We start from the raw sequence: 28,000 nt of genomic DNA, 5'->3' as shown, positions 1-28,000 counted from the left end.
ATGTGCTGAGCAGGAGGGGAGCAGCTTCTCCATCCTCCCGTCCCAGCGCAGGAGGGTAGCAGGGAGCCGAGCTCCTGCCTTCGCCTCCCCCCCTGGCCCGGGCTTTTGTGCCCATCGGGCAGCAGGAGCATGGCAGCACGGCGCGGGCTGGCCGGGAACGCCCGGGCACGCGGTGCTGCTGCCCCCCCACGGCCCACCGGGCTCACGGAGCTGCCAGCCCGATGGGCTGCGGCCTTGGTGGGCCGGCAGGGGTGGCGGCAGGCTGGCAGCGGCGGGCAAAGCCGCAGGTAAGGTGCCACCTCGGCCTGGCCCCGCGCAGCCGTGGTGTCCGTCCCAGCGGGGTGGGACGGCGCGACCGGTACCGGGGCCGGGCCCCTTGAGGGCGGCGGGGCGGACGGTGCCCGGTGCTCCCGCCCGCGGCGGAGCGGTGTGAGGGGGGGTGTCTCGGTGCGGCCGGGCGGCCTGCAGGCCTAGGCCCCGTTGCTAGGGGCCCCCTCTCCGTGGAGACCGTTGCTAGGACACCGCCCCCCCGGGGGAGGGGAGGGGAGGGGGGGGCCGGCGCTGCCCCGCGTGGCGGCCCGGCCCCGCGCCTCCAAGATGGCTGCGGAGCGTGACACGCCTGGTCACGTGGGCCGCGCGCGCGCCGCGCCGCTTCCCCCCCCCTCCTCCTCCGCCCCCCCCGCCAGCCGCGCGCGCGCGCCCCCGGGGCCCGAGAGTGTTGTGACTCGGTCCGGTGCGTCCCGCCGCCGCCGCCGGTTCTTAAAGGGGCAGGCACCTCCCCACCCTCCCGGCCCGGCGGCGGCTGCCCCGGCCCGCCGCGGCGGCCCAGCCGCCCCGCGCCGCGGAAAACAAAGAGGCACCGGAAACAGCGGCGGCGGGGAGGGGGCCGGCCCGGCGGGGGGCGGGAGGCGGGAGGGAGGGAGGGCCGGCGGCGGGCGGGGGGGGGGGGGGGGGCAGGCCCGGGCCCGGCGTCGGCGAACAAAGAGCGGCGGGAGGGGGCGGGGGCTCCGCAGCGGCACCGGAGCGCCGGCCCAGGCCATCGGTGCAGGTAGGTGCGGGCGGGGGGGGGGGGGGGGGAAGCGGGGCGGGGGCCGTCCCCGGACCCCCGGCGGCACCTGCCCCGGGCGGCGGCGGCGGGGCCCGGCGGCCGCCTTTGTTATTGCTTTTGTTTGGCGCCGAGCACATGGCCCCGGAGCGGCCGCTCTTAAAGCCACAGCTCCGCTCCCGGCCCGGCACCGGCGGGGCTCCGCTGCTGCGGCGGGGGCGGGGGGGGGAGTTGGGGGGGCGCGGGCTGCCGGCCGGGCGGTGCTCCCGCCGGCGGGTGCGGGCTGGGGTGCTGGCGGCTGGGGTGCCCCACTGGGGTGCTGCAAGGTGGGGTGCCCCTTCGGGGTGCTGCACCCGTCGGGGTGCTCCGGGATGTGCCGCTCGCCCGGCCGTGTGCCGCCGTCCCGGAGAACCCCGGGGACTGGGTTCGGGTTTGGGGTCGACGGGGCGGCTCTCCGAAGGGGCTGCCGGTGCGGCGGGGCCAGCGGTGACCCCGCTCCCGGGGGAGTTGGCGGCGCTCGCGTGGGAACGGCGGGGAAGGGGTTGCGGGGGGTGTGGGGGGGCGGAGCGGGGCAGCTCGGGGTGCCGGGACGGAGCCGGCGACGGGCAGCACCGGGGTGGTGGGACCTCCGGGGAGGCGGCGGCGGCGGGGCGGGCGGCTCCCCCGGCAGCCCGGCTCTGCCCGAGCAGATGGCACCGGGCGTCAGCGCTGGCGCGCTGCTAACTTTGTTCTCGGCGGGGCCCGGGAGCCGCCTCGCCCCCCGCCCCACCGAGGGGCGGTGGGGCCCGGGGTCCCCTCCGCTCCGGGGCCACGCTGGCCTCCGCGGGGTCACGGTGACCCTGCCCGGGGTGGCCGCTGGCTCCCAGCAGTGGGTGCGAGGCGGAGGGAGCCGGGTGTGCCGCGTGGGACAGGAGGACGGGTGCCTTGAGGGGGGTGCTGGTCGTGGCAGGACAGGGGGGCCGTGCCAGCTCTGTGTCCCTCGGGCACCACCGTCCCGGCGAGCCTGCGGGAGGCGTGTTCTCGGGGTGCCGTCCTGGGGTGCTGGTAGCCCAGGCAGCCCCCCTTCCCCCCCCCCCCCCCGCCTCGGTGGTCCCACGAACAGGCGAGCTCCTGCATGGCTTTGGTGTCCCTCTGCAGAGGTGCTCCCCATCCCCAAGCCCATCGCAGCGGTGTCTGGTCTGGAAGGTGCCCGCCGGGTCACGCAGGGCCTTTGTACCACGTGTGCTCAGAGAGTGAGGATGCGGAACTGGAAGCAGTAACACCTCGGGGAGGCTCCCGGGGAGCGGGGCTAAACCTGGGCTGCCGCTGTGCCCTGGCCCCCAGCCCACTGGTGGGGCACCTGCACAGGGGCTCAGGGGCAGAATGAAACACCCGTGGGGCAAACCCCCATCCTTGAGCGCGGCCCCTTCCCGGCAGCAGCTGCAGACAGGCTCCTGGGGGGCTCAGCTTGTGGCTTTTGGGTTTTTTTCCTTTTCCCCCAAAACAGAGAAAGAAATTTGCTTTCAGCTTCAGAAATGGTATGGTAGATGGGGGTAAGGTTATGAAGAGACCCGTGTGTGACACGGCTCACCCCAGTGACTTCCGCCGTGGTTGGTGATGCCTGTCACCCAGGCGTGACATTGCAGCTTCTCCCTGCTGGGGTGAGACACCCCACCCCACACCCCCCCAGCCTCCTCCTGGGGCTGAGCAGTGCTCCCCAGCCTTGGGGTGCCCTTTCTGGCCCTGGCATGCCTCTGCCATGGGCTCCGACGAGGAGGAGGTAGGGGTGAAGAAGGAGATCTTCGGGAGGGCACACCACCAGCCTGCAAGCAAGCTGGATTTAGGGGCACGTGCGGTGTCTCCTCTGCAGTGCCAAGCTTCATTGGGGCTGGGGGGCTGAACTGTGTGGTGGGAGGGGGGCTCTGTCATGGGGGACACCAGTGAGGCTGGGTGCAGGAGGGGAGATGGGGCAGGGCCGGGGGCTGTGTTCCCACTGACCCCCTGCCTGTGGGGGCAGATGGGAGAGCAGAGGTGCCTGCCTGGCTTCGGCTACAGCCTCTGCCTGTCCCCCGCCTCCACGGGGATGCGCGGTTGCGCTCCGTATGCAGCAGGGAGTTGATGTGCACAGCCTGAGCCAGAGCAGGGCCATGAGCCCCGCTGTCCCCCGCCAGCCCCCTGCGCCCATCACTGGGGTGGCATCGTCAGTCCAGAGTAGGACATGCAGGAGCCCAGCAAGAGGGAGCAGCCCCTAGAGCAGCACCGGAGCCTGTCTTGGCCAAGGACACGCTGGAAGCCCCCCCCGCCGCCACGGTTCAGGCTCCCCGTCGGCCGGCGAGCAGCATGGGACACTGCTGTAGCCACAGGGCCCTTCGCCACTTGCTTTTCTCTCTGCCAAAAACAAGTGCTTCTCTCTCATTTGGTGTCTGTGTCTTGCATGGGGGGGTGGCTCTGGCCACGCAGTGGAGGGACAGTAACTGGGTAACTGGGAGGAGGTGGTGGGCTCTTCCTAGCCCTGCGCCCTCCCCCCAGGGCTGCATCTAGCCCCGGGAGACGGGGTGGGCACAGGTCTGGGTCCTGGAGCTTGCAGCTCTAGTCATCGGCATTACCGTCTCCGTGGGGAGGGAGCAGCAGGCTGAGCCGTGCGGGGACAGTGGCGCTGGGGTGGCTCAGAGTCACTTGTGCGGTGCGGTTGGCAGGGCTGGCCATGGGAAGGGTGGCCTGGCTCCCAGCGTGGAGGGGGCATGGGCAGGAGCCAGGTGGGCTGCACCCCCCCCCCCAGTGTGTCCACGGGTGCAATGGCTGCCCTGGCCTCTCTCTGTGCCACTCCTCCCTTCCCTCTCCCAAAGCAGGCAGGGAGGGAGCGGGCTGGGGTGCTATTGCCCAGGCGTGGGGGGGGGGGGGGATTTGGGGCTCCTGGGGCCCTGCACAACCCCAGGGGTTGGGGTGCTGTGACCCCGCTGTCCTTCTCACAGGATCCAAGGTGCTGGTGTGTCACCCTGCCTGGAGCCTGAGGTCCCGCGTGCCCATCCGCCTCCCGACGTCACCAATGCGACCATGGGAACTGGCAGTGAATAGGCGGCCACCCTCTGCCCCTTTTAACCAGCGCCGTTTCTCGGGGGGACCCTGCAGCAGCCCCGACCACCTCCGGCGAAGGTACGGGCCGCAGGGCGGTGCGGAGCCCTGTCACCCATGGTGTGTGGGGACATGGGGCCGGTTCCGTGGTCCTGCTGGGGCAAGCCACTGGCTCCCCGGGGGCTTGGGGGGAGATGGCAGCAGAGAAGCACATCCACCTGGCCTGGCCGATGGGTCCCTGGGGAGCAGGGGTCCTTTTTGTGCTGAGGATGCGGCGGGGGGCACATGCAGGGTGAGCAGAGGAGCCGGTTCTGGAGCTCCTCAGCCAGGCAAGGAGCCTGGCTGGCCTGGCACGATGCCCTGAGCATCTCGCCCTGGGAGCTGGGCTGGCACAGACCTGCCTGCGGCCACCCTGCCCAGGGCTGTGCTGCCCCTGGCCGGGGGGTCACTCCTGCTCTGTTTCTCTCCCGCGGTGGCCCCGCAGCCCCCCTGCCAGGCGTCAGTGGGGACGACGCGACCGACCTCTGGCAACCCTGCTGGGCCAGGATGAGCCCCAGCTGCACCCTGCCTTCCCCCAGCAGCCGCCCGTCCCTGTAGATGAGCCCCGCGCCTACGCTCTCCCCAGCACGCCGCCACGAATGCTTCACCCGGCCGCTCACCCGCCCCACCAGAACCCATTCATGGTGGATCTGCATGACCAGGTAGGTGCTGCAGCCCCCAGCCCCAGTCCTAAGGGTGACCCTGTGGTGGCCCCGGGCTGGTGTCCGACACAGTGGTCCCAAGACATGTCCCTGGGTCCCCTCTGGCCAGTTGCTTGCCACTGGGAGCAGCCAGCCCTGAGGCTGCCAGTGCTTTTGTCCTCTGAGCGCTTAAACCCTGAGGTCCCCCTGCCAGCTTGAGTGTGCCCAGGGTGGCCCCTGCTCCCAGGGGCTGGGGACAGTCCCCTCATAGGGTTGTTCATGACACAACTGTCACCATCGTCCACGGTGGTGGCGCTGGGTTGGAGGCTGTGCCAGCCTGTCCGCGGGGAGCAGAGAGGGGTCCAAAACACCCCTCAAACCCAGCCTGCGCTCAACCTCCCTCTTCTGGCCACGCCAGTGGGATGGAGGTGCTGGGCAGCTGTGTCCCAGTGCCGGGTGCTCAGCGCCCTGTTGCCACTCTGCCAAGACAGGGACAGCTCAGCTGGGGCTGTACCCTGACTGCCCTCGATGCCTCGTCCTCAGGTGCACCAGGGACCTGTCCCTCTCTCCTACACGGTTACCACCGTCACGACGCAAGGCTTCCCCATCCACGCCGGCCAGCACATCCCTGGGTGCAGCACCCAGCAGCTCCCAGCATGCTCAGTGATGTTCAGTGGACAGCACTACCCGCTCTGCTGCCTCCCACCCCCGGTGAGTCACAGCGGGGGACACCCACGGGGGACAACCTGGGCTGTGGGTGCCTGGAGGTCGTGTGGGTACCCAAGCCCACTGGAGTGCAAGTTTCTGGGGGCACGGGGTCTGTTGGAGGCCCGGGGGAGGGGGCAGGGGTGCAGCCATGCCCACAGTGGGTGTCTGACCCCTGTTTTTCTCTCTCCCCCACAGCTGATCCAGGCATGCGCCATGCAACAGCTCCCCGTCTCCTACCAGACGTTCCCCCCCATCATCTCCAGCGACCATTACATCCTGCACCCCCCCCCGCCGCCAGTGCCCCCCCACCAGCCACCCCACATGGCCCCCCTGGGGCAGTTTGTACCTCTCCAAGCCCAGCACCCACGCATGGTGAGTTAGGGTGTGGGGTACGGCCTGGGGACATGATGTGCCCCATGGCCCAACAAAGACCACCTTGGAGACTTGGCCTTCTGCATCCCCCATGGGTCTGAACTGGGAGAGATGGGTGGCATGCCCAGGGTGCCTCTGTCTTGCTAGCATTGGGGGAGTGTAATTTGGGACACCCCTCCCAGCCTAACTTGTTTCCTCCACAGCCTCTGCAGAGGATAGACAATGATGTGGACCTGCGAGGGGAGCAGCACCCCATCGCGGGCTTCACGTACCCCCCGTCCCACCACGCTCCCACGCTGTCCCCCTCCGTGCCGCTGCATTACCTCCCCCACGACCCGCTGCACCAAGAACTGCCATTCGGCGTGGTGAGTTCCCGTCTTGTGGAGGGGTGGGGGGACACCATGGGGCTGGCACGGCTCTGAGCGCCGCGTCTCTCCCCACAGCCATACCCCCACATGATGCCCCGGCGGCTGAACACCCAGCGGTACCGGCTGCAGCAGGCGCTGCCCCCCCCGCCGCCCCCTCCGCCGCCCCCCCCGTACTACCCGAGCTTCCTGCCCTACTTCCTGTGAGTACTGGGGGGGATACAGTGGGATGTGTGGGGCAGGGGTGGCACCGCAGATGGGGGGCACAGCAGTGTGGCGTGGGCACAGGTGGTTCTGCCCCCCCCGGGAATGCCAGGGTGGAGGTTGGGGTTTTGCGGCCCCACACCAACTGCCCTGTCCTTCTCCCCCAGCTCTATGCTTCCCGTGTCGCCGACGGCTGTGGGGCCCACGATCAGCCTAGACCTGGATGTGGATGATGTGGAGATGGAGAATTACGAGGTGCGTCGGCTCTGCTTCCCTACAGGGTGATGGGATGGGGGACCCGAGGGGGGTTTGGGGATCGCCCCGCCAGGGCGGGGAGAGCCGGAGGGGTGCTGTGCTGGGGCATGAGCTGAGCTGAGCTGGCCTCTGCGTCTCCCTCCAGGCACTGCTGAACCTGGCCGAGCGGCTGGGGGAGGCCAAGCCGCGGGGACTCACCAAAGCAGATATCGAGCACCTCCCGTCCTACCGCTTCAACCCTGAGAGCCACCAGTCCGAGCAGACCCTGTGAGTGAGCTGGGGGTGCAGATGGGGGGGGCATGGGGGTGCCTGGTGGGGGGCCAGGGGCCGTGGCTGCACGGCGGGGCCATACTGACAGCTGCCTCCCCCAGGTGCGTTGTGTGCTTCAGCGACTTCGAGGCCCGGCAGCTTCTCCGCGTCCTGCCCTGCAACCACGAGTTCCACGCCAAGTGTGTCGACAAATGGTTAAAGGTACTGCCTGTGCCCGCTGCAGGGAGCTGGGCGGCTTCTTGGGGTGCTGCAGGAGCAGAGCGCTGCCTTTAGGGTGGCCTCGGTGCCATGCAACACAGGATGCGCTGGGACTGGGGGCCAAGCACCGTGCCGGGTTGGATCAAGCACCGCTGGGATGTGGCACGCTGTGGGGTGCTTCCAGCCCTTGGCAGTGGGGTAGGGGGGGGGCCCTGGGTGCAGCTGGTGCCATGGGGTGCCTGCTCACTTGCCCCTGTCTCTCCTTGCCTGTAGGCGAACCGCACGTGCCCCATCTGCCGGGCGGACGCGTCGGAGGTGCAGCGGGAGGCGGACTGAGGCTGGCGGGCGCTTTGCCGCACAATTCGCTAGAGGACGAGGACGCCGGGCCAGGGGCGGGGGCCGCTGCCCGCTGCTAGGGCCTGACCCTGCGCTTACCCCCCCCTCCCCAAAGCCTCTCCTCGGATGTGGTGAGCATTGAGCAGTCCGGGCTCCGGGCCAGCCCTCCTCCTCCCCGCCGGGGCACGGACTCGGCCGGACGCCTGCCCGCTGCGCTCCCAGGGCCCTGAATCGTGTTGTGCTGGAGGCGGGAGGCGCGTGGCCGTGCCCTCCGTGCTCCAAAGACGCTGTTGTTCCTCCATCACTTTCCAGGTCTTTGTACTCCTCTAGGGAATTAGTGTTTTTTCCCTTTGTCACCTTTTTTTTTTTTTTCATGGTAGGTTCCCCCCCCTCCGTTTCCCTTTTCCGTTGCGTTTTTGGTTCTATGGCTGTTTGACCCAGTGGCGCGCAGGCGGCTCCTCCCCTCGGCGTTGCTTGCGGAGGATGCAGGGAGGAGAGAGGAGGGAGTGCCGCGGGTTTGATGCCGGCGGCACCCTGAGCCGGAGCGCTGGGCCGGCCCCGGGGGCAGCCGGCGGAGGTGGCCATTGGAGCGTGGCCAAGGTGGGACACCAGCAACCCCACGGCATGGCCGGGGCAGGAACGACTCTGTCCCCGCTCCCGCACACGGCCCGGCGCAGCCCCTCTCCCGCCTCGGCTGCCCTGGGGAGCCCCGGTGGGTTATGGCTGCTTGGGGTCTTTCCCCGGTGGGAGGACGGTGCTGGCACGGCCCCGGCCCCTCTCCCCGTTCATTCCCCTGTGCCCGGCCGGCGCAGCTCCGGGGGCCAGGCCGTGTGGCATCCTGCGAGGCAGCCCGGCCTGTGTGGTGGGCGACCCCAGCCCCGTCCCAGTGGCCATGGGCATGCGGTGTCCCTGGTGACCCCCGCCGCCTGGCCCCCGGCTCCCGCTGTGGTTTCTCTGTCCCGCCGCCGTAAATCGAAACAGCCCCGCGCCCCCGTCCTGCTGGCTGGACGGTGCGGTGCGGTGCCCCCGGCCGGTGCGCAGCGGGGGGCCGGCCGGGCTGTGGCGGGTGCCCCCCGGCCCCCGGAGTGGGGGGTTTTTTATCCATAACCTCGTGGTGTATTTTCAGTGCTACCCCTGGCCCTGCCCCGGCTGGTGCGGGGGGAGCTGTGAGCAGCCCCCCGCCGCCATATCCCCCCCCTACCCACGCGGGGCCAGGCAGGTTGGGCCGCCCCGTCGGAGCGGGGCCGGGAGAGAAGCCGCCACCACGCCGCCGCCCGGCTCCAGCAATCCCGCGTGGCCGTTGTTTTGCATGATTAATTAGCGAGGAGGGTGACGGGAGGCGGTGGCAGGGGGGGGCGGCGGTGAGAGGACCGCCCTCCCCTCGCGGCGCGTGTTGCTGACGCCTGGGAGCCTCCGAGCGGACGCCAGCCCTATGTAAATGTTCACAAATATGCATGCATGTCTGACCAGCTTGGAACGTGGTCTTGGCTACGTCTAGCCGGCTGTGGGGTGAGGGGGGGTGGGGAGAGGGGTTTTTGTGCTCAGCTGATACTGCCATGCACTGTACTGCACATGTCCGCAACGCCACAGCAGGACCGTGAGACTTTCAGGGCCGTCCCCGCGGGGTCTGCGCCCCTCCGAGCGGGAGGCGGCGGCATGGGGGGGGCGCCCGCGGCGGCGGCGTGTGCAAGGGGACGGGGTGGGGGGGGGGGGGTGGTGGGGGGCCGCTCCCCGCGGGGCGGGGGGCAGGCGGCGGGGCTGGCCCCCGGCGGTGGCCCTGGCCGCCACGCTGGGGCTGGGTGCGAGGCGAGGGGCCGCGCCCGGCAGGTGGGTGGGCGGGACGCCGTTCCCCGCGCTGCCGCGCCACAGGTCCGGAGCGGCGGTGTCAGTCACCGGGCTGCTGAGGTAGGCCCGCTCCCGGTTGGCAGAGGGCCGCGCGCCGCCTCCGCCAATCGGCGGGCCTCTCCCGGCACGCCGGTGGGCCGGCCCCGGTCTCTGCCCAGCCAGTCAGGCGCGGGGGGCAGCGAGCGGCGTGCGGCTATTGGCCGGCTCCCCCTTGCCTCCCTTTCCCAGCCTCTCCGGCGGCCGCCCTCCGCGCGAAGCGTCGAGGCCGAGGGCCCCGGCCCGGCGCCACCAGCTCCGCCGCGGCGCGGGCGCTGGCACCGCTGGGCTCGGTGCCCCTTGGGCAGGACCCCGGCCCCCTCCCCGTCCCTCGCTCAGTGACAGATAACCAAAGGAGTCCCCGTGCCGCGCGGCGGCCTCGCGCCCCCGGAGACGCCCCCCTCCTCCCCTCCCGCCCTCGCGGTGCCCAGGGAGCCAGGAAAGCCTTACGGTCCTTTGACGGCGACTCGAAAGCTCACAGCTCGTGTGCTGCAGAATTTATTCCAATGAGCAGCTAAAAGTATCATTTAAAAAAAAAAAAATAACAAAAAAAAATTACAAAAAAAAATACTAAAAAACAATTATTTAGGGTGTTTGTGATTGCTGACTGCGCTGTAGATACCACTGTTTACCAATGATTTCCTGTGGTGGGATAGTGGACTGTTTACTGTTCTATTATACCAGTCCCCGGGCCCTCCGGTGGGACCCCCGCGGCCCCCGCGGCTCCCCGGAAGGTGCTAGGACGTGTGTTCTGTGTTAGAAAGTTTTTATATATATATATATATATATATAAATATATATATATAATTTTTTTTGCTCTGTTACTTGCACATTTTACAGTTACCTCATTTTTCCCATGTATGTATTTGAAAAAAGGCTAATATATAGAAAAAAAAGGTTCTTAAAGCTCTAAAAGTGTTTGGTTTTTTTCCATTCCATTGGAATCATATTGGTTTTGTAGCATTTAACATAACTAGTATGTTGTATTATATATATGTGTATTATACTGATTGAAATTTTTAACAGATTTGTACTTTTTTTAAAATGAAAGTTGCTAGTTCTGCTTGACCAAGTAGTGCAATCATTATTTTTTTTAATGTTGTGGCTGATTTTGAGAGGGATATTCACTAATAAATGTATGATGTATACCAACATGCTGTGCCCCGGCTCTTGTCTCAGCACAGGCAGGCAGGGGCTCGAGGGGGGTCAGGGTGGCCACGTGTGTTCCCCTGGGGGGCTGAGGCCAGGCTAACACTCTGGTCAGGGATGGGGGGGGTCCCCAGGCTGTTCCTGAGCAGCTGGAGGGAGGGTGCAGCAGCTGGAAGAGCCCCAGAGAGGGCATTTGGAGGAGAGGCTGAGGGTAGAAGCAGGAGTCCTCTGCCCCAGCAGGGTCTGTGGTCCCTCACAGGTTGCACTGAGACAGAGAGTCCTCCTGGACACCATCCCAGGACAGTGCATCTTCCCCAGCGGCTCCAGCATGCTCAGCCAGGGAAGAGGTGATCCCTGGGTGGGAAACCAGCCCAGCCAGGCTGGCCCTGGAGAACCTCAACAGCCTCAGGCTGGGCGCTTCAGGCTGAGCAGAACAGACACACCCACCCTACACATAACAGAGGGCAGGAGCTCTGGATCCACAAGGCCAAGAGCAAGGTTGCTACTCCCAAACCATGCTGCTCCAGAAGGCTCCATGGCCAGAAAGGGAACAGCTCTTCCTTTGGGAGGAAAATGAAGGATCTGTCCCCCCTTTTGAAAAAGCCATGCCAGGCCCTGGAGCCGCCACCACGAAAGGAGGCTGGTTTACTCCAGCTTGCAGGCTTTGGAAATGGTGGGGGTAGAGGGACTTCTCTGCTCCCTTCTGTGCTTCATGCAGGCAAGTGAGCATGGTTACCTGTCCAAAACAGGTGACTAGCAGGTAAGGGTAGAGAAGGAACCTTTTCCCCCTTTGGGCAGGAGCTGATAGCACTGCTCCACAGCCACAACCAAGCCTCTGATGGGGAACAGAGGCTTACACCCACCCTTCTCCACACTGCACTTCACACATCTTTTTTCCCCACCTCTAACCTGATCCAGGAGGGTTGACCCAGCCCTTTGAGCAAAGGAGGGCCATCTCCCTCCTACTCACCCAGCCTCACCCCAGAGTTCATGCCACAGGCAGGCCACACAGCAGCAACCCCAGCACTGCCTTCCCCCACAGCATGCACACTCTTGTTCATCTCACAACAGCAGCTCTGCTGGCACAAAATTACCAATTCAAGGCAAGAGGTTAAGCATACCCACAATGCCATGAGCAGTAACTGTAGAGCCACCACAGCTGGAATTCCCCTCCCCAGTGCTTGGCTGTGGCAGGGGGCACAGGCAGAAAGCATTGGCACAAGACATGCTAGAGGCAGAGTTTATTACACTACGCAGGCTAAGAACCCTGGGCAAGACCCCACACGGGTAAGAATCGAACCAGCTCTTTATCAAAAAGTTAATACTATAGTCAACCCCATTCTCCTTTGGTCATTACAAAGCAAGAGAAATATTAAAAGAAAGATATTTATACACAGAGGGAAGCTGAAGAGATTCTGTCCAGCCCTTCCCTCCCACCCCACTCCCAGCACATTCAGGTGCCCAGTCTTCTGGCTGTCAGGAACAGCAGAGTATCAAATCTTCACAAGATGTCAGGTTGTTGGGGTTTTATTATTATTGTCACCAATAAAAGCAATAATGACCAAGAGCTGCCATTCCTGTTCCTCCCCAGGGAGGGTGGAGGGGCAACACCAGCTCCCCTCCCTCTCTGCCCTCCAAGTGTAGGGGATGGCTGTGTACACAGGTATGTGAGGATGTGCACACACTTCCTCTTGCCAGTGCACACACAGAGCACAGCTGGCACAGGCAATGTGGTCTCTGATCCCTCGTTTGTACGCAGTCTTTTAAAAAAAATATTGTATTATAATAATAATATGAATTTCTTTCCATTTTGTGTCTTCTGGAAAAGTGTCAATCGTCCGTGAGGTCCTGCACAAAGAGGACTTCCGTGTGGCTGAGTCCAGCCTCCTGCAGCGTGGGTGGGTTGGGCCACTCCTCTGTAGGGAGGCAGGGCAGGACACGGCGAGGGAAGTTGGCCTCAATCTGGAACTTTTCAGGGCTTTCTTTCAAGGAGAACAAGAAGTCATGGATCACCTGGGAAAGAAGCACAGAAATAACTACCAGCTGGGGGAGCAATGACACAGCCAGACTGCATCTATGGCATCTCACAGTAGGGTGGGGGGGAGGTTACCAAATTTGCACCATCACTGCATTGTAGACACAAGACAGCCATTTTCTTAGCATGTACGAAACAGGACTTGTCACAGAGTACCTGGGGAGTCCAGACACTGTTTCTGACTCTTCCTACACCATTACTTAATAGGGAGCAACAAGAGCCTCAGCTTTTCAGGAGAAGAAAAAAAAGTTTCTTCCATTTTTTTCCTCTAACCTCTCTCTTCTAAGCTGCTGGGACCAGGCCTCATGACACCCTCCTTACCCAGGAACAACTCTGCTGCTAAGGCTCTCAGCAAAGTTCACTGTTTGGCAAAGTCCAATGGAACCAAAGCTTTGCTGAGCCACCTGGAGAATCTCAACCCTCTTTTACTCTAGGAAGCCCACCAGCTCTGCCCCAAGCTCACCGTCAATGACTGTGTGAAGTGGAATCGCCGCTCCACTCTGGAATCATTAGGCAGCTTGAAAATGATCTTAACGCTCTCTGGGTCATCAGGATGTGGTTCAGGAGGAAGGCATTCAGACTTCCGCTCCTTCTCCTCCTGCAGCGTCTGCAAAGTAAGGAGGCAGCAAGAGCAATGGGCATGCACTGCACAGACCTTTATGCTTGTTCCTTGCAGCACAGCTGCTCCAGGAGGCTCAGAGGACACTCAAGCCCCAAGCAAGACAAGCAGCTCCGATCTGACAAGAAAGCCCTACTGCAGGCACTGCTCCTACACAGCATGAGCATCTGACAGGGCACAGCAGCCTCTCCAGCAGTCAGTTTGCTCTCACCTGTCGCCGTCTCTCCTCCGCTAGCTTTTGCTGCTGCACTTCCTCCTCCTTCTTCTTCTTCCTCTCCCGTTCCTCCTTCTTCTTGCGCTCCTTTTCCTGGTCCGCACGTAAGGATGCCAGATATGCCTCGTCCTGCTGCTGCCTCAGAACTTGGGTTTGGTTCCTCTCTTCCCTGCAAACATGAGCAGGGAGCAGTCAGGGCTAGCAGGCCCTAAAATGAAGGCATGGCAGGCTGATAACAGACCTGAGGGTGCAGGTACAGCCTCCAACTCATAGGAGTGCACACATCAGTTAACACCTCATTTAGAGGGCTGAGTACCACAAGCTCTTGAAAGGCAAGGTGAGCCTCCACAGTCCCTAGCACACAAAGTGTTTCCCTAGGTTGAGTGGAAATGAACTGAACACAAAAGACTTCTCACCCACTGCAACTTGACAGAGTGGACAGACAGCACATAAGCAGTGCCCAGGATTTCTGCCTCATACTTGATACTCTTCACAGTCTTATCTCCTTCAGGTAATTCCTTGCACATTTCAGAAACCAGAGGCATCAAAACATGTTAGTAGGTCCCCCACAGAGACCACGGGGCAGAGCCGGAGCAGACAGAAGACCAGAAAGTGGCATCCTACTTCAGACACAGCCCGCAAATCCCTACAGAGTTATCAGGGACTGGAGCTCATGCGGCACTACCAGAATCAGTCAGAATTCAGGACAGCCAGCCCAGGCAGCAGCACTCCCTCACTGACTGGCTGTGGACACCAGCTCTTCTCCTGCCTGCAATGCCTTTGCTCCCATTTGGCTCCTGCTGGCTACTGTCCAAGCTTTACCTGCAAAGCTCCAGCACGCTAAGGGTGTGCTCCAACTGCAGAAAACAGTAGAGGGTGGCCTGAATTTATGGACCAACAATCCCACTGGGAAGAGGAGAGCCCATGGGTGGTGTTACAGAACAGGAGATGCTGAGCCACCTGCCTACATGTGGTATCTGGAGGAAAGAAGGGGGCAGAGCAGAGCCTGTCTCCACAAGGTCTGCGTTACTGCAGCTCAGGTCCTGTCATACCTTTCCAGGCGTTCGGACACCAGGTACGTCTGGTTGGCATCCATGATGAACATCAGTTGATTAATGAGGTCATCAGCCTGGATAAGGCCTTCTAGCCGCCCAACTACTGTCATTCTGCGATCCTTCAGCATAATCACAGCCAGGAAGGGGTACGTGTTCTCTCGCAGAGCCTGGGAGACTGGGAAACAGGCATAAACATCACCATAACTGCCCCATCCAGAAGGGTCAGCAAGGGGTACAGCATACTTTCCATCACCAAGGGCCTAGGAAAGCAGCTTCCACAGCCACTATCTCTTCCAAGTCAGAAAAGGCCTCAGGCCCCATCTTGTCAAACCCTCTAAATTAGCAAAGGGAGGAAGTAGCTTGGAGCATAGAGACTGAGGGGAAAAAACCCCAAGCTTTCAAGTAACCAAAAAGGTTCTTTAATTCAAGCAGGAAGTAAATTGCTCTGAACATCCATTCAAAATGGGACAAGAAGCCCCGGGTTTAAACTGCAGGAAGAGAAACACAGGTCAAGCACAGGGAAAACACTTGCTAAGATGATTAAGGATGGCCAGACTCTGGAAGATACTGTCATGGGTAAGATGGCAGAGTGTCCATCCTGGACATTTCTGAACAGAATTAGGTTGTTTCTGTCACAGGCAGGCTCTGTCTTGAGGCAGGGAATGGAGCCAATCAGAGGCTTTTAAGTTACTGTTTACCCATGGCTGCCGATCACCACCTCCTTAAAACATGCATGGCACATTATGCAACTTGGAGCCGTCATTACCAATGGAACCCTCCAAACTAAATCAGAGCACCCCATGGATTAAATGAAAGGCCACCATCTCTTCCAGCTCTGCTTTCCAGGCTATGACTCCAAAGCATTGCAGCAACAAAACAGAAATAAGTAAAAGAATGTCTCCTTAGAAAGCCATTCTTTCAAGGTGTCAATAGCTGGTAGCTGAACTATGGAGCCAAGAATGACCCAGATTTAGTACCAGAACTCCTGGCCTCTCCTGCCATGAAACAGGAAGGGTCAGAGGCGATACAGGAGGCATGACAGAACCTTGGGAAACAAATCCATTTGCGGCAAAACCCTACCAAAATGCCGGCAGGCCAGGTATCAACAGCTCTGGAAACACAGTACTTAAAAGGACCTCACTGCGGACTTTCAAGCAGACAGAGAGAATGGGTGTGGAGTAAAGATGACTGTCTCAAAAGGGGAAAGAATGCACCTAACAAGTCACTCCTGGCTTCAGGCATAATACAAGCCACTGTTAAGGGCACAGCTTGTTAGAGAACTGTTTCTGCACTCAGTTTAATCCTCAGCACACACCCACCAACTCACATTAACAAGGTACTGAAAGCAGCTTGAATGCCTGCAGCAAAGAGCACACAACTATGGCTGCCCAGAAACATAGGGAACAGTGGAGGTGAAGAGCAGAAGGTATTTCCCTGGCATCCAAACAGGCCCTCTGAGATATCACATGGAAACCAACACATATTTCCCCATGCAATCCTGAAATCTCATCTGCTTGCACAAAAGCCAACTGTGTTTCACACACAAATTTGTCAAAGGACATTTGGCTTGTTCCAGAGACAGAAGGGGATAGGTAAAGCCCAGGAGGGCCACACTCACCTCTGTATCCCTCTGGTTTATTGGTTGAGCAAGCCCAGAAGAGCATTCTAGTATTTATGAGGGTGATCACCTCAGGTACGCACAGTGTATTGCTAAGGGATGAGAAGAGATCATGTGAATGAAACTGCATTTAAAGTGCAAAGATAACTATTTGGAAAACTCTCCTACCTACCGGCAGAATTCATCTGTGTCTTGGTGGTCATCTCCATGAAGATAAACCAACAGGAAGCGCAGCTCCCGCTTGGCATCATTCAGTGCCTTGGCATAAGAGCAGAGGAGGTAAAGTTACAGGATCTCTAGGCAAGGGGAAAGCAGCACCCACAAGACTTGCATGACACAGGTCAGCAACATTTACCCAGGCCATTACTCTGCCACTAGCATGGTTTTAATGAAGCAGCAGTGGAGGATGAACTTGTCAGACCTTCTAACTAAACCCTCATTTAAGGGAGCTACAATGGTGTTCTTTCACACTCCTTTCAGGATGTGGCTTTGCAGAACACTGAACTGAGAGCAAAGCCAGGTAGGCAACTGCATGGATTGACATCCCCCACCGCCCCGCCAGACTCTGCTGGCAGTGAAGAGCCCTCCTTCATCCCTCAGACTCACAGCAGCCAAGGCTGAGCTTTCCACTCTAGTCTTACAGGACAGAATCTTCAGACCACATCAAATGAAAATGCTACTAAAAAAAGATAACTCAATAATGCTGCAGGCCCCAACAAAAAACAAACAAAGCAACAAAAAACCTTTTTGCATCTACAGTCTCTGGATTCCACCCACCCAAGAGCATTTCTTAACAAGACCACAGGATAAGTGCACAATAGGCTCCCTGTTTTACTGGCACTGAGTTTTGGTAGCCTAACCATTCCGTGGTTATTTAAGTTTGGATTCCAGGCAAGACAGAGGGGCCTAGAAGAGCTGCGGAGGCGGCAAGCTCCATCGCTGTGCAGCATGGAGCAGACTCCACATTCTTCTCTGGCACTCAGGAAACAGTGCTGATCCAACTGTCTGCTGGGACGCACTGCAGGAGGCCCTTCCCTTGGCTAGGCTGAGAGAAGCGGCAGAAGAGGCAGTACCCATTAGGACATCCCTCTTTCAGAGAGGGCCATCAGCCCAGATCTAACATATGGAACTCTCACCTCCCATAATTTCTTCAGGGGCTCCCACCCTCAATTTTGAGGTCTCACACCAATTTCTGGAGTTGCATTATAATACAAGCCAGGTGGTCAATCCCAATTTGGTGAACAGAAGGACAGATGCTGGCATACCACATCAGTTTATAAAAACAAAGGCAGGGTTACAAAGAATAGCTGTTGGCTACAGAGCCATACAGACGGTCGAGGAACAGTCAGAGCAGCTTTGCTTTCCAACTTTGCAGGCTTGGCACATCATCAGGCCTGGCAGACACTGATTTTCCAATACACTTGTTCGCTAGCTCTCCATTACCCTGTTAGAGAGTTTGGGGACAAACGCTGGGCTTTTAGATGAAAAGTGATTTTGCCATGTAGGCCCTGATACCATCTGGCAAAATCCCCACTCTCCGTCTCCCCAGGATCTGTGCACCAACATGTGACACTGACCTGGCTGTAAGTTCCCTGGTAGAAGACAGGGTGTATCCTCCCATATTTTTCCTCAAACATATGAATAAACGAAATAATGTCGCCCACTGGGTCAGTGACCCGACTACGAGGATCAGGGCGTATAAAACGCAGAGCAAACCTAGGAAGGAAGCAAAGGACACTGGAAATTCAGCTTACTGACTTTCTGAAGAACAAGTTTTCCACAGTCACTGGCATTCATAAGGAGGAAAAAAGTCACAGCTGAGACCCTTGAACATTTATAATCACAACCTAAACTGCTACCTGCTCCAAACTGATACCACTGCTACAGAAAGCCCCCAGTCAAATATTACCTCATGCCAGGCATCAGCAAGTATCTGAATTCTGTGTGATTAACAGTTTTGACTTCCTCTGAAGCATCAGGCATAAGACACACCACCAGTATGAGGTTTGAGGAATTTAGTCAGACAGGCTGTTAAAAGCCACACAGTTTTGTCCAGATAACTTTGAAAACTGCATTTCTGCTATTCCAAGACTAACAATTCCAGAGTGCAAACAGCTGCAGAAAGAGAACATTACACTAGGAGTCCAATGAAGAGAGAAGAAAGAGTCATTCCTCTGAGGCTGAAAAAGCTTAACTGCAAGGCAGAGTTCAATGTTGTTTAGTTTTATTGATGTGTAGAACTCTGGAAAAGCCTTTCGGGGGGGCAGTAATACAACAGAAGAAACTGCCAAAACACCACAGATGGCAGGACTGCTGGATATTTACCACCTTTCAACAATCCCTTTTCTATCAATGCTGTAAGGAGGCAAGATGAACTAGCCCTTTGGGGCAGTAAAGGGAGGAGGCAACAGACACCAAAGGGGAAAAAGCAGAGGTGTTTACAGTTTGGGTTTTGCCAAGTAACATACAGGGATTAGGGCAGGTTAACCTGCAGCTCAGCCCAGTGGTACAGCATTCTGATCAAGTTGTTTTGTCCAAGAATACTGGACACTTCTGACACTGTGTTTTGTGTCCCCTTTGCGTGGCACTCAAACCATAAAGCTGCATGGAGTGAGAACTCCAATTAAATGTTTCATTTAGAGAGCTGCAAGATGCTCATTTTCTCTGCAATAAGATTTATTTCTTGCTAAACAGTGTTAGAATTTTACAAGGCTACAGATAAAGCCAGCTGAGCAAATAAATGGAAAATCTGCCATTAGACCTAAAGATCCAAGTGACAGAGGTACAGCCAAATCTAAGCTACTGTGCCTTGATGCAGTCAAAACATGAGTCAGCACAAAAAGGTACTTACCTAAATATATCAAGTAATGTGTAATAGGTAAACCGGAATGGAAGCATTATGAAGTAGTAACCCCATCCTAACAGGCCCTGCAATTACAAACAAAGAATTAGAACAGTCTCCACTCACACACAGAGTATCAGTGCTCTAACCGCTGCAAAAAAGCTCAGCAGTATTTCACAACTTCAGACATGTCGAATCAAGTTTAAGTGACTGACATGGTTCATTCAGAATTCAATGTGATGCATCTGAAAACAGGCATCAGTGACTAATTCAAGCAGTCAAGCAGCAATGCTTTTGCTCTGTGCTAATTTTCTTAACTGTACAAAGGGATTAAGAGCACCAAGTCTTACAGGTGCTCATGCAAATTTGTGAAACATTAATGCAAGTAATTGACACTGTTTTCAAGTTAATATACACTTTAGGGGTGTCTAAAAAGAAAAAATATTATCACTGCCATAAGAAGGGGACAGTCTTTTGTTTGAACTGAACTGATCAAAAAGCTTTACTACACCACAGCAAGACATTCTGTGACACAAAGAAGGTTTTCTCATACTGTGAGTTACACCATGGAGAAAGCATCCACAGTGGTAATAGAGGTTTAAGGAATAGCTCTACATTTTGTTTTCAGAAGATAAAATTATTTAGAAAGGAGATAACAGCATACAAAGAAAACAATTCCTTTTCCTGCTTGCACATTCTGATGTTCAGTCACCCAAGAAGCAGGACAAAATCCACTCTAAGATAACTTGCCCTTGGCTGTGGCCTTGAGACAACGTAGCTGTAGATCCTGTGGTCAGCTGTATTGACCTGCAATGGCCGCGATGGGGGAGGATTAAAGACACTTGGGACACCCTCTTGCTCATTCAGTCGGTCCTGTACAGCTGCCTTTGACACAAGAAAGAGCAAAGGGCAGTTTCAGACATTTAAGGTTGGCAGAAAAGATCTTTTTTATACTTTGGACACTAACAGCCCCAGAGCACTGGATAAGCACAACTCATTACAAACTCTAACCACCAATACTCTTTTCTGCATGGAAAGCCTTCTCCATGGCAGCCTGCACAACACGCACTACGGGAAGTTACACATTGTGCCAGTCAAGCGATTATTCACAGACATAACAACTCTGCTGTGTACTTTTGAAACCAGCTCTCCAGATGTATCAAGATACTATTATAAAGAGCTACTAGTGTAAATTCAGGGGTTGACAGATTAAATCTTACTGGTAGGGCCCCCCCTCGCTGCAGAGTACTCCATTTAAGCCAGGTACTTGGAAACTGCTACAAATCTCATTTGCAGTGGTACCTCTATGTTCCAGTTGTGCTGCTCCAGTGTGTGACGACATTGGTCCATGGACTCTATGCCAGTCAAGTCCTAAAGGAGAATAAAAGCAGATGAATGCCAGGGAAGTGTGGTATTTTTACTGTTCTTTGCAACGCGTGAGCACAGACAGGAGTTACTGCAATACATTACTGCGATACTTTTTAAAAATTTTTTTAAAGTGCTCTGCTCTCAGTTTAAGAAGAGCAACCTGTGCCAACCCAAATCCATAAACACACAGGAGGCCTCAAACACAGGAGGCCTTTGCACTCTTCCAGCATTAGCCAATTCTCAGCAGTGCCCAAGGTCTGTAACTACAACTGCACTTAGCCCAGTCAAGAGTCTAACATGATATTGCCCACAAGTTTCACTCTGGAAGGGTATGCTAGGCAGATGCCCTCAAACATCACCTCAAAGCATCTCCTTCAAAGACAGGCAAAGCATTTCTGAAAACCCAAGATGACCATTACTTCACTTACTGCAAGCATAAACAGACTAAAACCAAAATGAGCCGGGCACTAGCAAAGGTAGCATTTTCCAGCATCACAGGGGATTCTATAGTAAAAAAAAAAAATTCAGTCCAACACAGACAGGACCTGAAACAGAAAACATAGTCCAAAACACACTGGCAGACCTCAAAGCCACTGGGCTTTCACATCAATGTTTGGGAAGGCATATTTTAACCCTGTGCCAGTCACAACTTCTGCACAAGAGATCAAACAACAGTATTTGTTATTACAGGAAGCCACATCAGCACCTCTTGAATAGAGACAAATCTTTGCTGAAGTGAACATCCCTGTCACTGTGCCACAGAAACACATTTCTCCCCACACCACTTGCTGTAAGGTGTTTGAACAGACATTTCAGGGTTGTACACTGCACCTATCACCACAGAGCAGAAGCACGCACTTTCATAGGAAAGCATAAAGATGCCAATGTGGTGCTGCCGCCACCCTTTTAACAATCCTTTGAATCAGTCAAAGACCATTACAGGTGACACCATTAACAATGCTGGCAATTTCAAAGGAAACTACTGTTACTTTAAAATTAAAAGGAGTAAAAAGTTTGTGGCTTGTTTTTTTTTTTTATAACTGGGCTACAGAAAGCCAAGAAAACAGTTATACCTTCAGAAATAATTGTTCAGCTTGGATACAAGATGGCAGAAGCAATGACAATAACTGTCACAAGCAGTGTAACAAATTCAACATAAAAATGTGCTGGTGATATAAGGAGACAGTTGAAATATGACAATTTCTCCAGCAAGGTCATTCTTGACAAGAGAACTCCACAGATTCTTTATGCTTCATGTTCTCACCTGGTGGACTTCTCTCCAGACACCTCCCCAGCCAGCTGGTGTAACACTACAGAGGGTGCAGCTCCCTCAGTGGCTCAGGGACCGAGCTGAGAAGTGAAGCAGGCTGCTTTCCCACTGGACTGCTACACACTGACAGATGGAGCCTGCTGACCAACAGAGGTTGTGTGAGCTGAACTACAGAGGATCCTTGCCTGTCCCCTGCCTGCCAGTTCCACACACTCTTCTCTGCAGCACCTGAGATTATCTCAGCCATGCAGGAGTTTGGCAAAGAGCAGGGAACTTTTGCTCCCTGTGTCTGTCATACAGCAAAGCATAGCTTTTCTGCAGGAGGCAGGCTATGATGACTGCGAACACAGAGCAATGACTTGATATAAATCCTTGTGTGCTGTTTCTATTACACCTTGTGATCCAATCCATTGTTAGCAATCTTATTTAATTCTGCTTGTCATCTCCCCCATTTCTTGCTTCATTTGAAAGCCCCTGAGGCAATCTTGACAAGCTGACCATTTAAGAATGCACTGAATTGGTTTTTTACTGGAGAAGGATGGTGCATCTATTCCCTTCCCTGCCCCCATTCATACATTCCACATGCTACTTCCACCCGAGTCACTCTGTGGACAAATGCCCTATTCAATCTCTGGGCTCAGTTCAAACTTTTGAACATTTCTTGGCTTCTTTCTCATGAAGTCTCCACAGATCTCTACCGTCTCCCCAGTCTACAGGGCAAAAATCATTATTTCATTCTGCTGTACAGAACTGGACTGTTCAAAGCACTGCTGACATTAACTATGTGATTGCAGTCACTCAGAAAAAAACACTTCAAGTCACTGCCCAGTGGTGTATAAATATTTATTAAAAAGTAAGTCTACAGCAAGCCTCACAAGGGAGCACTACAGAAGTAAATTTCATAGAAGAAATGAAGCTCAGTGAACTCAGCTGTTGCTGCCAGAATACATTCATTTATCACTCTGTTTCACAATTTAGTGTTTTAGTTTAACTATCTTTCTTTAAAGATATGCTTCACTGAGGAAAATCTAGTTTTTGTATTCTGGGTTTTTTTGTTTGTTTGTTTTTACCCCAAACTCCTACAGAAGGCATTTCATTATCCTTTTAGAAGGACATCTTAAAAGGCACCTGCAATTGACTCAATTATTTGTTTTTACAATGGAGTCACAATGTGTGTATTTCCAAGTCTTGAAAGTCTTCTGGTCACCATTCCTTAACACCCTGGAAATTCTGCTGGTGTTTGCAAAATTTACAAGGTTCAGAAACTCATTCACACCTTTGTCTCTAAATGTCTGGAATATCACTCAGCACTAATAACAGGGCTTCATGACTGAACATTCCCTCCTTTTTAAATTATGCAAAATGCTTTAGCAGTTTTAGGTCAGAAATCAGCACCAAAGTAACAGCCATGCAGAACAATCAACAAACATTTAATGAGCACTGAATCACTGCAACATTTGCAAGACTACTGAGCTCCACAGAGAGACTACGGGCCAGCTAACTTCACCCCTTCCTGACCATCATTACAGCGACAGGCATGCTGTTGGTCAGATCTCAGTCTTCTACAATAGTACTTCTCCATGGAGGTGAATCTACATTTTTTTTCCTTAGCATCTTAATACAGTTGCTCTCAACACGAAACAGAAGTGACAAAACCACCCCAGCAGCACCATGCTCAGCACTCCTACCACTCTTCTGATCAATGAAGTAGCACAATTAAAACATTGCAGGAAAAAGAAATTGCCTGTGTAAAGGCAGCTTTTAAAACCAAACACCTTTTTGAACATTACTTCGAAGTGCTCCGTAAGACAGACACTTCAATTCCAGGATGTTCTGGAAGACACATATGGGTTCAGAATGAATTGTACTCAACATAAGGAACTGCAGGAAGACAGTTCAACTGTCAGTTTAGACAAAACTTGCTGGTAAACTCCGATACTGTTCATTATCACTCACAACAACCATTTGTACTGTTATCTCAGTACCTTCCATGGCCACTGCTTCACCTTAGTCACAGAAACAGATTAAAAACTTGAAACACCACATCATTTCCACTGCACCAGTTCACTGTGGAGAATCTCATGGCTAGCTGCAAACTGCATTATTCACATGCCAGACAAACAAGTATGTTCTTAGTATCATTAAGGCTAAGAGAACAAACAGCATCTTCAAATCAGTCACTAACTGCTAGTTTCCTACTCACTGTAGTCTCTCATTAGCTGCCTCAAAGAGCATAGATCTTACACAGACATAGTAAGCAATAAAAAGATAAGGCCCCTTGTAGTTAAAATTAATCCCATTAAACTAGCACCCTCAAACCTTCAAATAAATGTAGATCCAAGCTCAAGACAGTGGATAATATTTAGAAAACAAAATATTAAGTACCACAAATGCCAGGAAAGTTCAACACTGCTTTCTCAAACACCACTCAAAGCACAGTGCTATCCTAAAACCTACTGAAGCTGCTTCTGGATGTAATTATTTGCATCTCTCACCTTTGAGACTGCTCAGTATGTTAAAATCTTCTCAATACTGAAGTAGTGGAAAGTACAATTCCACACTTCAAAAGCAGAAGGAATACCCCTGAGTGGACAAAGGTTGTAAACTGGACTTACGAAACTGTTCCCTCTGCAGATACGCTTGTATGTTGAAACACGGTGTTAAGAGATGCAAATCCACAGGACTGTAACTGGCACTGCTCTTAATTCCCAACCCACTGCCAAATTCCAGAGAATTATGTTTCCAAGGGTAAAGAACATCTGACTTCAAGCAGAAAAAAAGCCTTTACCAAGAGAGTTTCTCTTCACATGTTACAGCAAATGCCTTTGTGAGGGTTTTGATCGATATGCAATACACTGAGTAGGAAAGATGCCTGAAGTTTCTTGTTTCCTCCTTCCTCTTTAGAGATGTTTTCAGTCCTGAGCATTTTGTTTTCCCCAGCTGAAGTTAGAGTTGGTATCATGAGTGCTAACTTTTCCCTTTGCGAATAACACTCCATTACTTTACATTAGCATATTATAACATTAGACATCAGCCCAAGTATAATGGGCACAGATCAATAACAAGATCCTACAAAAGCTGCTCTGCTGTTTCTTCCATCTCCCAAATGGAACTGTATCTCCACAGCTTGCTTAAGCTGTTCACATCAAGTTTCTCTCTACAGATGTCAAGACAGCCAAGTCTTGACAGATGAAAAATTTAGATGCTTTTATTCCTTTACATTAGCCAACGCTTCAGCAGTAAATGGGAGGCTAAAAGCATGCAAGAGTGCTTTGCTGCCTTTATTTCAAGTTTATCCCAATTATCTGTCCATATTGGTACTTTTTTTTTATTATTCCATTAACCTGCCATAGCAGGGTGGCAGACAACTGTCCTATTCCAGCCCTGTCCATAGGAAGAGAGCTGCTACTTTCACCATTCTGCCAGCAGAGCTGTTTATATGAGCACTACAAAGACACATCAAGCAAACATCAGTGGAATTAACGCAAAGCATGTATTTAAACTGTAACCCTGACTGCTTAGGCCACAAACAGGACAGCAGGCATTCACCTCTCTACCTTGGAAGGAGCAATTTCCAGCAGAAGTAGGATAAACAGTGTAGGGCAACAGCATCTTCACCCAAAACAGCTGTTTGCTGGGTGAATGGCAGTCTACAGCTCTTCCTCAATGCTTCCCTCCTGGCTCTTCACTTAACCGTAACATTGCTGAGGGCCTTCTGCTATTGCTTACCTCATCTTTGTTATCCCCACTCCCTTCTTCCCTAGTCTGCTCTCCTGCTTTATTCACACTGCAGTGGCATGCCATCTTTTGTGGAAGTACAATGCTCTGCCACCACAGAATATTGTACAAATTACTTACGACAGTGCATCACAATGAAAGGGTAAAGTTATCTTTGACAGCATTTAAGCATTCCCTTCAGAGACAGTGGGAACCCCTGAAAGGTTTACAAACTAACTGTAGCAGCGTTTTGCAGCAATAGCAATGTACAAATGATTTCAGTGATACTTAGCCATCCTCTCCAAACAGCAAACACTATTTAACAGAGTCCAGCTAAAGGAAACAAGAAAAAAACAACCACTTTTCCAGGTGGACTGATTTACTCTCATTTCAAAGAAACAAGCAGGACTGCACACCTGAGCTCCTTTCAGCCAGGTGTGAAGTACCAAATGAGAAGGAATCACCAGTGAAGCCTGTCATTAGCACAGCCCTGGTGAAAAGCTAATCACATATACCCCAGGGGACAGAAGAGCAAGAGGATCCTGGTATCAAAGCCTTCTGGACTACAGCTTTCACATCAGGTTCTGGACAGTAGCCATCTTCTAACTGAAAAATTTCTCCTCTTTATAGTCTAAGGAGCATTCGTCTCTACTTCAAACCAGGGCTCAACAGGAAGCTGGACTAAAACATGAATCCCTCCTTCTGACTTTTTCTCCTTCCCCTCCAGCCCCCAGCCTGCTGTCCATGGCAACACCAGGTAGCATTAGGAAACAGGATTCTTTAGTTTCACAGCTGCCCACAAGGTTTTGAAAATAGCAACAGGGACACTGATGAGTGCAGCTGGTCCTATCTGTCCAGATTCAATAGATTAATAAGTACCACAATATCTTACAGCAGGAGAACAGGAGCTGGACAGCTTTTGCACACATATATGTGCAGCATAAGGCAATGGTTTAAACCTCATATACTTACCAGGGAAATGGTAGCATTGGAAAAGCAATTGCTAACATTGCTCTGCCTCCTTTGTAAGTTCAGATTGCCCAGACAGCTTAATTTGCAGTAAAGATTTAGAGGAGCTATCTCTAAAAAACCACACCATTCCTCATAGCTATAGTCACAGAAAAACACTGCAGTACATTAATTACTTCAGGAGGTTGTTGAATCCCCCTGGCTCAGAGGTAAAGGCTTGGCAGGTATATGTCTGTAATGATGAGGAACACCTGTGCCTATCTCAGCTGTGGGAGGCAGGGCTGGATGCCTCTGAAGTCCCTTTAAGCCCTATAATTCTACAGTTACATCACACCAAAAAATGCAAAGCACAGTCTTCAAAAAATGTATATGAAGCAACAAAATCAGACAAAACACTCTTGAAAGTAAATATTGTATTTGTAAAAGAACTCTGCAATCCAAGGAACACCACATGATGCCCTACAATTCACTAACCCAAGACACCTGAAGATAATTTTCATTGGCCAGCATGTTTAATTACTTCTCACTGAGCAGCCCTAAGTATTTCAACTCCACAGCACTGTTTTCTTCCCAATAAACCACATCTGCAGATCGGGTTTTTTTAATTATTCAGCTGCTGCACAGCCCTGAGGCCTTGGCAAACCAACGGTTAAGCGACCCAGCCCATGTTATGCAGCAGACAGCAAGATTAGATCATTACAATCCCCAGTGGCCTCCCCCCAGTAGGCATTACCAAACCATGAGGGTTAGAAACAATTTTCTGAGAAACCACATTCCATAGAAACCCACTGCCCAACCCTCCCAAGGCACCAGGAAAGGCTCTCCCATTCACTGCTAACGACAAGAACGGGAATTGAAAGTGAATTTTTCAGACTATCTAATTAAAATGGCCAGAACTTACCACGGTGTTTTCCCCATATGGAGTTAATGGGGTTTATTCAAAAGTCACTTCCTGCCTCCCCAATTAGCGATGACAGAACGCCATTCCTAACGAAGCACTCGGGGCACGCACAGCACCGGCCGGCCCCTCAGCAAGACCCCATCCCGGGAGAGCCTGAAGCCCGGAGAGCCCAAGCCTCACACAGGAGCTTCACTCGCCCCCGCGGGGAGCACCCTTGCCCCCGCCAGGACCGGGACCACGGGGCTCTCTCCTCTCGCCCCCCACTCAGGCCCGGCCCGACACCCCCGGGCCCGCTCCAGGCGGGGCCTGCCCCCGCTCTCGGTGAGCCCCGTACCCCCCGGCCCGGCACAGGCCGGCAGGACCCCAGCGCTGGCAGGGCGGGCCCAGCCCAGCCCGTTCCGTGCCCGCGCGCCACCTCCTCCGCTCCCGCCGGCCGGCACGGGCTCCCCCCCCGACGCGGCACCTGGAACTGCAGCAGCTTCTCGGTCTGCTCCGCCGTCAGCTCCCGCTCCTCAGGCGCCGCCATTTTGTTGCCGCCTCTGACCCGCCGCTCCGTCACTCTCCGGAACTGACGTCTGCCCACCCGCACTTCCGCCCCAGCTCCAGGGCGCGCGCGCGCGCGAGGCACCGCAACGGAGCCAACGGCCTTTTATCGGCCGCAACCGGAAATACTCGACCGCGTTCCGGAGAAAGCCGAAGCGCTCCCGGACCTATCCGGAAACGCCCGAATCTCATCGACGGGGCTCGCCGCTCTCGGGTGTTCCCGACGGGCGCGCGAAGAGTTCCGAACTGTGCCGAAACCCGCTCGGACGTTTCCGGAGCTGGCCGGGGGCGGGGTGGCTGCCTTTGGCCGTGGGAGCGGGTCCCGCGGGTGGGGG

At 54.9% G+C, this 28,000-nt stretch overlaps 2 protein-coding genes across 2 annotated transcripts; one reads left to right on the top strand and one right to left on the bottom strand.

The window, feature by feature from the left end:
• The first annotated feature begins 582 nt into the window (after positions 1–582).
• On the top strand, positions 583–10,517 carry RNF44 (ring finger protein 44). Its single transcript, XM_052816619.1, is given in 13 exon segments — positions 583–817; positions 820–913; positions 915–1,048; positions 3,997–4,177; positions 4,581–4,797; positions 5,320–5,487; positions 5,680–5,856; positions 6,060–6,221; positions 6,300–6,424; positions 6,593–6,680; positions 6,826–6,947; positions 7,052–7,151; positions 7,422–10,517. Coding segments are annotated over 13 exon segments (1,851 nt in total). The 5' UTR covers positions 583–597; the 3' UTR covers positions 7,485–10,517.
• Positions 10,518–11,740: 1,223 nt separating this feature from the next.
• FAF2 (Fas associated factor family member 2) lies at positions 11,741–27,930 on the bottom strand. The gene is made up of 11 exons (XM_052816152.1): positions 27,586–27,930; positions 20,200–20,268; positions 19,648–19,782; positions 18,907–18,983; positions 17,633–17,771; positions 16,228–16,313; positions 16,056–16,147; positions 14,435–14,612; positions 13,380–13,551; positions 13,013–13,156; positions 11,741–12,527 (listed from the first exon to the last, which is right to left on the bottom strand). Exons 1-11 carry the CDS (start codon positions 27,646–27,648, stop codon positions 12,345–12,347), a joined length of 1,338 nt encoding a protein of 445 aa, XP_052672112.1. The 5' UTR covers positions 27,649–27,930; the 3' UTR covers positions 11,741–12,344.
• Positions 27,931–28,000: the final 70 nt, after the last annotated feature.

This window comes from Harpia harpyja, chromosome 20 (genome assembly GCF_026419915.1).
Source record: "Harpia harpyja isolate bHarHar1 chromosome 20, bHarHar1 primary haplotype, whole genome shotgun sequence".
Taxonomy (NCBI): Eukaryota; Metazoa; Chordata; class Aves; order Accipitriformes; family Accipitridae; genus Harpia; species Harpia harpyja.
Note: the sequence above shows the minus strand (reverse complement) of the source record. Positions and strands in the feature narration are given on the sequence as shown.

What these genes read in the sequence shown, in the direction of transcription:
- FAF2 (XM_052816152.1), bottom strand. Translation starts at nt 27,648, where the DNA reads ATGGCGGCGCCTGAGGAGCGGGAGCTGACGGCGGAGCAGACCGAGAAG. An exon ending in AGCACAACTGGAACATAGAG is followed by an intron (nt 19,783 to 20,199) that starts GTACCACTGCAA and finishes CTTGTGTCAAAG; the next exon opens with GCAGCTGTACAGGACCGACT. An exon ending in TCTCAAGGCCACAGCCAAGG is followed by an intron (nt 18,984 to 19,647) that starts GCAAGTTATCTT and finishes TTGTAATTGCAG; the next exon opens with GGCCTGTTAGGATGGGGTTA.